Source organism: Melospiza melodia, chromosome 9 (genome assembly GCF_035770615.1).
Source record: "Melospiza melodia melodia isolate bMelMel2 chromosome 9, bMelMel2.pri, whole genome shotgun sequence".
Taxonomy (NCBI): domain Eukaryota; kingdom Metazoa; phylum Chordata; class Aves; order Passeriformes; family Passerellidae; genus Melospiza; species Melospiza melodia.
This window is the reverse complement of record NC_086202.1, coordinates 13747424-13756896: the sequence shown is the minus strand read 5'-3', so window position 1 is coordinate 13756896 and position 9473 is coordinate 13747424. Positions and strand designations below refer to the sequence as shown.

Genomic DNA, 9473 nt, shown 5'->3' with positions numbered 1-9473 from the left:
GCTGCCGGAGGGGCCAGCAGTGGCTCTGGCAGTGTGGGGTGAGTGCTGCTTCTCTTGGACAAGGAGAGAGCATCCCCAGGTAGAGGGCGGCCGGCTCTCTCATGCGGGACAGGGCAGGGGCCGGGGTCTCTGGGGGAGATGCAGGATGCCAGGATGGGCTGGGACAGGAGCAGGGCTGCCCCTCGGGTGAAGGAGGGCTGCCAGGGTGCAGCGGGGCAGGGGTGGGCAGAGGGCTTCCCCTCGGCAGAAGCGGGGGCCGGCGCGGCCGGACAGACCCCGGCGGGCCGGGGCGGAAGGGGCGGCTCTGTCCGGCCCTCCCGCACCTCCCGGAGCCACCCGCGCCGCGGGCTCGGTGCGGAGCCGTGCCCAGCTGGGGAGCTCCGCCTGCCGGGACGGGACCCCCGGGCCACCGGGATCCGCCGGGTGCGTCCGCGGCACAACCGGGAGCGACCTCCGGCCCCTCCCGCCCCTGCCTCCGGCTGCGGTTCCCGGAGCTCCGGGCGGGGCGGGAACGGAGCCGCGCGGCGTGGGAAAGCTCCGCGGGGAGCGGGGATGGAGCCCAGCGGGGGCCCAGCCTTTGGGAAAAATCCTGTCTGGGGACTCCTGGGGCTGTTCCCCGCTTGGGGGGACCGGGACGTGAGTGAAAAATGCCGGATTTGCCGCAGTGCCCCATTTCGGAAGGTTTTTAGATGCAAAACCCGCTTCTGTGGCTACAGCTTGTTTGTGTTGAAACTCTGAACGGCTCCACGCACCCCATCCCGAAAGGATGCAGATGGTGTGGGGCGGAGCGGGCGGGACGGCTGCCCTCGGGATCACCCCGGGCCACCCAGCTCCTGGGCTGGGGCAGGAGGAAACCAGCACGGGCAGGGGAGCTTAGCGGAGAGGGAGGAGAGGGACATGCCTGCGTCGGGACAGGTCGGTGGTGACCCTGACCCCGGTACAGGGAGGCGGCCGGGTGCCAAGAGCCGTAAGGGGCAGGGTGGGGCGATCCCGGTATCGCCGCCTGCCCCTGCAAACAGCTTGTCAGCAATCACCGCTGAAACTTAAATAAACCGCAGACCTGGGCGCTGGCACACTGCGGCCGGACCCTGCCGCAGCGGTGGGTGCAGAGAGGTGTCAGAGGACTGGGTGAGTGCTCTGGATCCGCTTCGCCCCCCACAGCCCCCGGTCCCTCGTGGGTACCTCCTGCCTGGCTTCCCACCCTGCTGCTGACAGGGGTGGGGATGGGTGCACCCATCCTTCCTCGGTGCTCTCCCGCAGCTCGGTCCTTCCGGGCAGGAGCGGGCAGGTGCCTGATATTTTTTCTCTCTGCATTTCCTGGTCGGAGGCAGGAGGCAGGGCAGGCTGGGTGGTCCCGAGCCCCGACGACACCGACAGCTCCTCTCGGTGCCCGGGTATCCACAGGAGCTGCTGCGATGGAGCTGGGGGATGTCTGGAAGCCCACGTACGGCCCTGGCCCCGAGGCGCCGGGGAGCAGCACGCCGGGGCTGGTGGCGATGGCGCACGGCTTCCTGCGGCTGGTGCAGCCCAACGCCCTGCCCACAGGTGGGTGCTGGCAGAGGGGGCTGGTACGGCTGGGGTCATCGGGAATGGGATCCAAGGATTGCCAGCCGTGTCCTGCTCATGCCCCATAACAACTGTGGGGCTATGTTAGCTGGGCCCCGGGACATGTGTTAGAGGTAGTGCCACCTTGCAGATCCTGCCCCATCCTCCCTCCAGGTATCTTAATCCTAAGCCCCCAAAAATGTGCAGAGCAAACCCCACTCTGCCTGCAGGCTCTTTGCCTGTCTTGCAGCCCTCTGTGTTTGCTGGCCACCAAAAGCAGTGGGTCCTGGTGTCAGCATGCTCTCCCTGTGCACTGGCCTGCCTGCCAGCACTTGCCCTTGCTCCTGTCGCTGTCACAGCTCTGTCCCGAAGCAGCTGCAGGTTTGCACAGGTGATACCTGGACCCTGCAGCTGCTCCATATTCATGGGGCAAGTGCTGCCCACCTGGAGGGAAATGCCACTCTGGGTACTGCCATTGTGCGTCCTCCTTCACTGGCTTCAACCCCTGCTCACCATCAACATGCTGGAAAAGGTGTGGCTGGCAGCACAGGACCTGTGTCACATAGACACCAGGGTACAATCAATGTCCCCAGGTGCCATCAAGGCTTGTAATGAGGGCATGTGGCACAGGCAGGGAGAGCCCTGGTAATGAAAGAGGCAGCATGGCAGTGGGCCTTTGCCCCTGTACTCAGTCCTGACCGGCAGTGCCCTTGGATTTCTCTGCAGGAGGGCAGCCCCAGGGCAGTGTCCCTTATGCCCACAGTGGTGAGGAACTCCCTTGTTCTGTGAACCCCTGAGAGCCTGGGAGCTGGCAGCACTTTTCCTAGGTGCAAAAATGCTGCATGATGTGATGGCTGGGGAGGGCAGCTGCAAGGGAGAAAAATGCCATACTCAGAGCTGGTCTGAGCTGCAGGTGATGCCTTGGGCTGGGAGGGGTGAGCAGGGTCTGGGACCCTCTTGGACAGCTCCACAGGGCCCAGCACCTGCTCACAGCCCTCTATGCTTCTTGTCTCCCAGAGCTGATTAATTTTGATCAGTCCCAGAGTGGGTTCAGCCGAGATGACATCAATGAGGTGAGCAGGCAGCTGGGGCGGGGACCTGGCAGCCCCAGAGCACCGTGGACTGGGGGATACTGGTGGGTGCTGCTCTGAGACTGAGCCCTGGTTGCCAAGCAGCAGCAAGGGGACATGTTCTGCTCCCTGGGGGACCCATTTTGTCTGTTTGGGCCTGGACAGGGTGCGCAGAGCTGAGGGACCTTTGGGGACACCAATGTTACGCTGCTTCTCATTCTTCCTATCCCAGCTGCTGCTCTACGAACTGGGTTTCCTGGTCTGCGCGGCCATTGGAATCCTCCTCATCATCCTGGTGCCGCTGGTGGGATTCTGCTTCTGCTGCTGCCGCTGCTGCGGGCACTGCGGGGGCCGCATGTACCAGAAGCAGCGCCGGCGGATGCGCTGCCGGCGCCGGGCGCTCTGGGCCTCCGTGCTGCTGCTCTCCGCCTTGCTCCTGTGAGTGCGCGGCCCGGGAGGCTCCGGATGGAGCCCAGGGTGGCTGGAAATGCCGGCGCTCGGCGGCCGTGCCAGGAAGCTGCCATTGTTCACGAGTAGATCGCGGCACGGCGGGACAAAGGGGAGGAAGCGGCGGCGGTGGGGGGCTGGCCCCGGGGGGCTGCGGACTGCAGACCGTGCAGCCCTTTCCCCGCAGCTTCCCCACGGCTGCCGGGCTCTGCCCTGCCCCAGTTCCCTGCGTCCCTCCTCTCTGGTCCCTCGGGGCAGGGCACGGGCTGGGGTGCACTGGGAGCAGGAGTCACTGGTGTGCTCCAGACCCTGCAGGCTGGGGTCTGTGTGGGTGGATTTGGAGGGTGCTGGGGGGAGCGTTGGGACTGACCTTGCCCCCCTTGCCTTGTAGGGCTGGTGGTGTCTGTGCCCTCATCAGCAACAGCCGCTTCTCCCAGGCTGTGAAGAGCACCTTCCCCAATGTGAACAACACTCTGGACAACGTCCACACCTACCTGGCCTCCATCCCCCAGGCACGCACGGGCCCCCTGCCATGGCTTGGGGGCAAGGGGCCAGGCGGGAGGAGCAGCCCAAATAGCCCCGGGGGAAGGGCAGCAGAGGGGCTGGCAGCAGAGAAAGCTCCCCACCCTCACTGACACCACATCTCTGTCCCTGCAGCAAGTTGATTTTGTCATCGACAAGAGCGATGTCCCACTGAGCTATGCCAACCGCAGCCTGCAGGGTGAGGGTGTGCGACGGGAGGGGCTGGAGCATCCCCAGGGCCCTGTGGGAGCTGCCCCAGGGCTGGGGGTTCTTGGGCAGTGGGAGTGTTGTGTGGGTTTACCTTTCTGCCCTGTGGGTGGTTGCTGACCCTGCAGGCCACTGGGCTTGTTCTTATGGGGATGTCTAAAGGATCTGGGTCTGCAGGCTCTTCCAAGCTCCAGCTCTGCTCCAGTTTCTGCTTTTCCCTATTCAGGCTCCTCTCTGGGAAGGGTGATGTGGGTGGTGGGAGACTGGGGATATTCCCGTTGCCCCCCACCTGGGGGGTGGGTGAGGGAGGAGTGCTGGTGGTGTCAGTGTTTTCACCAGCTCTCCTGCAAGCCCCAGGATCTTGCAGGGAACCTGTTATTGACACCACCTCTCCCATCTCTGCAGACATTGGGCCCAAACTGGGCAGCATAATCACCTCCCGCATCAGGAACAGCACGGATGGGGCTCTGGGATCTCTCCAGAGCCTCTTGCAAGGTACTGGCCCTATCCCTGGGAGACTGGCAAGGGACTCAGGGGGATCAAGAGAGGGGTGGGTGCATTTTTGGGTAAGAATCCCATGGAGGTGGATCCCTTTGGCCTCCCAACCACACCCTGGGGCAAGTGCCATGACTTTGGGGGTGCCCCTATGTTGCCTTTTTTCATGGGTTCCCAAGGTTCAGCTGGATGAGAAGGAGTCCCTGCCACAGTGACAGGATGTGAGCTCCCTGCTCTCTCCCCAGGGATGGAGACACTGAATGACACCTTTGCCAAGATTGCCATCCACCGCTCAGACCTCGAGGAGCTGCAGAGCAGCTACAGCCAGGGGCTGGTCAGCCTGAGGGACAGGCTCAATGGCACCCTGCAGAAATGTGGCCTCCCCTGCCGCCAAGTGTCCCTGGAGGGGCTTGCCTTCAGTGCCAACTTCAGCACGGTGAGGAGGGCAGGGGGTGGGTGAGGGGCCCCCTGCCCCAGCCCCCACAGCTCCCTCACCCCAGGCTCTTCCCCACAGATCCCAGGTGTGGAGCAGCAGCTGCAGGCACTGCGTGAGGTCTCTGAGTCAAACATAAAATCTGATTTAGAGGAGGTAAGGGGTGTCTCCTTCACCCAGGCACAAAGGTGCTCCTGCAGCTGCCGAGGCTGTGCTGACAAGCTGTGGGTGGGGAAGAGCTCTGTCAGGAGTTCAGTGTGTCACACGGAGGGAAGGGCTGGCCAGAGGTCTGCTCGCTGTCCCAGCCATCCCTGCACACTGATAGGGTGGACTGGGTGCTGTGGGGAGCTTGGCTGTTGTGTGTTACTAGGATCTGGGTTCAAGGGGATGTGCTGCTCAGCTCTGGATTGCAGGCAGGGATGTGAGTTTCATGCTGTGCTTCCCTGGATGCAGGTTAACACAACGCTGGGCATGACCCCTGACAAGGTGCAAGAGCAGTCCCAAGAGGTGGTGGCAAGTAAGCAGGGCTTTGTGTGCTGACTTCTCCCTCTTCTAGGATTCCCTCCTCTCTTCTCAAGCCATTCTTTCCTGGAGGCCTTCCCTGCAGCCCTGGCTGTCCCCAGGTCCATCATGCCAATGTCATCCTTGGCCATGACTGCCCCTTTCCTATCCTTTCTGAGTCCCCTCTGCCCTGCAGGACCCGGGCAGCAGCTCAGAATGTCAGCGTGTCCCCATTCCTTGCAGAGAGCCAGGAGCAGCTGCTCCTCATCAGGCAGGAGATCAGGAACTTGCAGGAAAGGTTGCCACTCCTGGATGTGGAGCAGAAAGTTGGGGCCTTTGTGAACAATGCCACATCCGTGCTGGAGAAGTACAGGGAGCCGATCGTGGCCTGGGATGGGCTCAGGTGGGAGAGGGGCTGGACCCCATTGTCTGGGGGGTTTTGGGGCTCCTGCTTCTCCCATTGCTGGAGGTGGGGCTTTGCTGGGTGGTGGGGTTATGGGTGCAGGGTACTCAGAGCCGTGCCTTGCAGACACATGCCCCTTCCCTGCTGTGCTGTCTGGGACCTTTTTCCTCCCCATGAAGGCAGCCGGTGGGCTGCAGGGTGCTGCTGAGGGTCCCAGGTTCTGCTGCCTGACTCCCGCCCTTTGTCTTGCCCCAGGTTGATCCTGTGTGCCTTCCTGTGCTGCACGGTGCTGCTGGTGGTCCTCTGCAATGTTTTTGGGCTGCTGCTGGGGCCCCTGGGGCTGAAGGAAGGCGTGCTGCCCACACAGCGCAGCAGCCTCTCCGATGCTGGCGGGAACTTCTTCATGGCGTGAGGCTCAGCTGGCTGCCAAGGCCACGTGTGGGAGCGGTGGGATGGGTGGGCAGGGCTGCCCTGGGAACACTCAAGTTCCTAAATCATAATTTTGCTGCAGTTTAATGGCTGCCCCATGGTGACTCCCCGTGCAGGTGGTAAATTGAGGGTCAATCATGGTGCTGGTGAGAGGCGTTTGAGGGGAGCCCGTTTGGAGCATGATGGCAGCGAGGCCTGGCAGTGTGAGCGTGGGCCCTGCAGCTCTGCGGGGCAGTGCCAGCTTCCAGAGCTGTGGGGAGCTATTGTGGAGTCCAAGCTCCAGGGCAGAGCCTGGCCGTGCTCTGGGGTCTGAAGGCAGAACAGAGACAAGCTTGTGAGAAGGGTGGTGTTCCCACAACTGTGGGGGTGAGGGATGTGCAGCCCCTGGGCTCCGCGAGCTGGGGCAATGTCAGCATCAGTGCTGGGCTGCTGGTGGTGACGGCATTTCTGTCCCGGCAGAGGGGTTGGCTTCAGTTTCATCTTCTACTGGCTGCTCATGCTGCTGGTGATGATCACCTTCGTGCTGGGGGGGAACATTTACATGCTCCTCTGTGAGTCCTGGCACAACCAGCAGCTCTTCCAGGTAAGCTTGCTGTGGGGAAACTGCCTGGAGATACTGCTTCCTAATGAGGGCTGCTGGTGGGGCAGAGGCAGCACTAGCCATTTGAGATGCTCTTCCAAGGTGTCCTGTCCTGCACTATGTCTAGTTTCTCCATCTCTTTCCTTGCTCTTAGCTCCTGGACACCCCTGGCAAGATCCCTAACTTCAATCTCTCAGAGCTGCTGGGCCTGAAGGGTGACACAACAAACTTCTCAGAGATATACAGGTGGGTCCCAGCCCTGACATTGTGTCCTTGTGGTGGGGTAGAGCTGCTCAATGCCCTCAGATAATCTCCAGGAGCAGGGCAGCTTGCCCTGCCTTCCCAGGCTGTGGGTAGGCACTGATCACAGGGAAGGAGCAAGGTGCAGCCTACCTGCACAGGTGAGGACATGCTCCTGGGAGAAGGTGGCCTCACCTGCCCTGTTCTAAACCCCATGGCCCATCCTGCAGGCAGTGCCAGCACGACGCGTCCCTGTGGCAAACTCTGCACTTGGACCAGAGCGTGTCCCTGGACGAGCTCCTGAATATCAGCCAGGTGAGCATGGGGTGCCGGGGTCTTGAGGGCACACTACTCACATTCGCTCACACTCTTGCACACTATTCACATTCACTCACACTCTTGCACACTCACACTCTTGCACGCTACTCACACTCACACTCTTGCACACTACCCACACTATTCACACTCACACTCTTGCACACTACTCACACTCACTCACACTCTTGCCCACTGCTCACACCACTCACACACACTCTTGCACACCACTCACACTCACTCACACTCTTGCACACTACTCACACTGCTCACACTCACACTCTTGCACAAGGGCTGAGGGGACAGTGAGGGGCCAGCACATGTCCCATCATGGCCCCCTTTGCTCTGGCAGTACGCAGGAAACATCTCCACAGCTTTTGAGAAGATGGACATCACCCTAAGCCCCATCTCCCTGCTCAACCAGAGCCAGAAGGACCTGCTGCTGAGGGCCAGTCAGGCTGCACAGCCTCCCAACTTCACCCTCACCCTGGAGCAGGTGTGCTGGGTGTAGCCTGGTCTTGGGATCGGGGTGGGGGGATTGGATGTGGGTTGAGGAGCTTCTATTGCACTCTCCTTTTTGCTGCTGGGAGAGTCCTCTGCCATCTGTGCACCCTGTTAGGGTAACAAGGCACATCCTCTGCCTAGAGGGCCCTGGCTCCACTCTGTCCCACAAAGAAGGGGTTTAGCTCCCCTTGTGAACCTCATTTCTCATTCTCATGGCTCTGTCTCTGCCTTTTCCAGCTGGATCAGAATATGACCCAAAGAAGCCTCCTGGATCTGGCTGCAGAGTTGGAGCAGCTGGCAGAAAACATGGTGAGAGACCATGAGACCCCAGGGCCATAGCCAGCCTGTCCCCAAAGCCACTGGTTACTGGGCTCCTCTGTGCCTGCCTGGGTGTTGAGGGGAGGCCCAGAGCTGGGCACTGCTGACTGCAGCACTTCCAGGGCACAGACGTGAAGAAGGACCTGGAAGATAATGCTCGTGAACTGAGGGATCTGGAAAAGGAGATGCAGGGGAACTTCTCTGGGCCACTGGTGAGCGACGCTGGGGCACGTCCTGGGGATGCTGGGCTGGGCTTCCCTAGAGCTCAGAGCCTGCTGGCAGGGTCTGGGGCTGCACCTCTGATCCCCCTTCTCTGTCCCCAGCAAAGTCTGAAGGAGAACATCCACTCAGTGCAGAGTGGAGCTGCCCAGCTGGAGGTAAGCTGCACAAGGGGAGTGCATGCCAGTCCTGGGCACCCTGCAAAGCACCCTCGAGGTCCTGCAGTGGAGGTGGTGGGGCTGACCTGCAATCTGGGGGCTGCGGTGGCACTCTTCATGTGCTGCAGGGGCTGTTCATGGGGGCCATGAAGGTGGAGGGAGGCCATGGACCCTGCCAGGCACAGGCTCCCTCCACCTGAGGTACCTGGCACTACCAATGTGTACCTGGCACTAGCAGTGTGTCACTGCTGGGAGCACCACAGCTCTGAGAGGCTCTGCCCCAGGGAGTGCTGCTTGCAGGGCTGGTGAAGGGCAGAGACTCCTCTTAGATCACAGTGCTGAGAGCACCTTTCACTCAGGGACAGACAACAGCTGCACTGGACAAAGCCAACAAAACCCAGGAGTTCCTGGAGAGGGAGATGCCAAACATCATCAAGAACGTGAGCTTGCCTTGCCCTGCTGTCAGGTCACACCAGACCCCCTCACCAAGACCTCCCTCTATACAGGGAAGCCAAACCTTGTCTGGCTGCTCATCCTGCCTTCCCTGAGTGTCTCCTCTGGGTGCCCCCTTCCCTCATGGCATCCCAGGGTGGGGTGAAGCATTCAGCCCTGTTGCTGCTGGGCTGAGGTGGTCTGAGAGCCCCCCAGTCCTGACATGGAGGGGGCTGGTGGTGCAACATCTCCACTCTGTGCTTGCCCCTCCAGGAGACATTGGCCTTCCTGGAGCAGCTGTTGGATTTCTTTGAGACCTACATTTCATGGGCCAAGAGCAGGGTAAGCTGAGCCTTCCTCAGTGAAGTGGAGAGAAAGGGAGAATGAGCTGCAAGGCTTGGTGGATGCTGACATATGCTGTCCTCACCATGTCCCCAGGTGACAAAAGATGTGGCACGTTGCAAGCCCATAGCTCAGTCCTTGGATGATGTGGAGGTCATTGGCTGTGACTATATCATGGACTCTGTGGTGAGTGGGGCAGCGGTGTGTAGAGTGACACACACCTGCGTGGTGGCACTGAGGTCCTCTTGTCCTCCTCATGCACAGGATAAGGGATGCAGGGAAGGATCAGGGATGCACAGGAAGCAGTGCTCAG

At 61.2% G+C, this 9473-nt stretch overlaps 1 protein-coding gene across 1 annotated transcript in view; it reads left to right on the top strand.

Moving 5' to 3' along the window:
* Positions 1-1050: 1050 nt before the first annotated feature.
* The window catches only part of ARMH3 (armadillo like helical domain containing 3), a 138977-nt gene continuing 130554 nt past the window's right edge, over positions 1051-9473 (top strand). Inside the window, exons 1-22 of the mRNA XM_063163351.1 lie at positions 1051-1128; positions 1332-1545; positions 2563-2618; positions 2848-3053; positions 3454-3574; positions 3720-3783; positions 4197-4286; positions 4532-4722; positions 4801-4875; positions 5173-5236; positions 5464-5623; positions 5879-6031; positions 6512-6635; positions 6787-6878; positions 7103-7187; positions 7540-7683; positions 7929-8000; positions 8132-8221; positions 8333-8386; positions 8746-8826; positions 9092-9160; positions 9257-9346. Of these exons, the coding sequence (XP_063019421.1) occupies positions 1416-1545; positions 2563-2618; positions 2848-3053; positions 3454-3574; positions 3720-3783; positions 4197-4286; positions 4532-4722; positions 4801-4875; positions 5173-5236; positions 5464-5623; positions 5879-6031; positions 6512-6635; positions 6787-6878; positions 7103-7187; positions 7540-7683; positions 7929-8000; positions 8132-8221; positions 8333-8386; positions 8746-8826; positions 9092-9160; positions 9257-9346 (2211 nt within the window). The 5' untranslated portion in view covers positions 1051-1128; positions 1332-1415. The remainder of the gene's footprint in view (positions 1129-1331; positions 1546-2562; positions 2619-2847; positions 3054-3453; positions 3575-3719; positions 3784-4196; positions 4287-4531; positions 4723-4800; positions 4876-5172; positions 5237-5463; positions 5624-5878; positions 6032-6511; positions 6636-6786; positions 6879-7102; positions 7188-7539; positions 7684-7928; positions 8001-8131; positions 8222-8332; positions 8387-8745; positions 8827-9091; positions 9161-9256; positions 9347-9473) is intronic.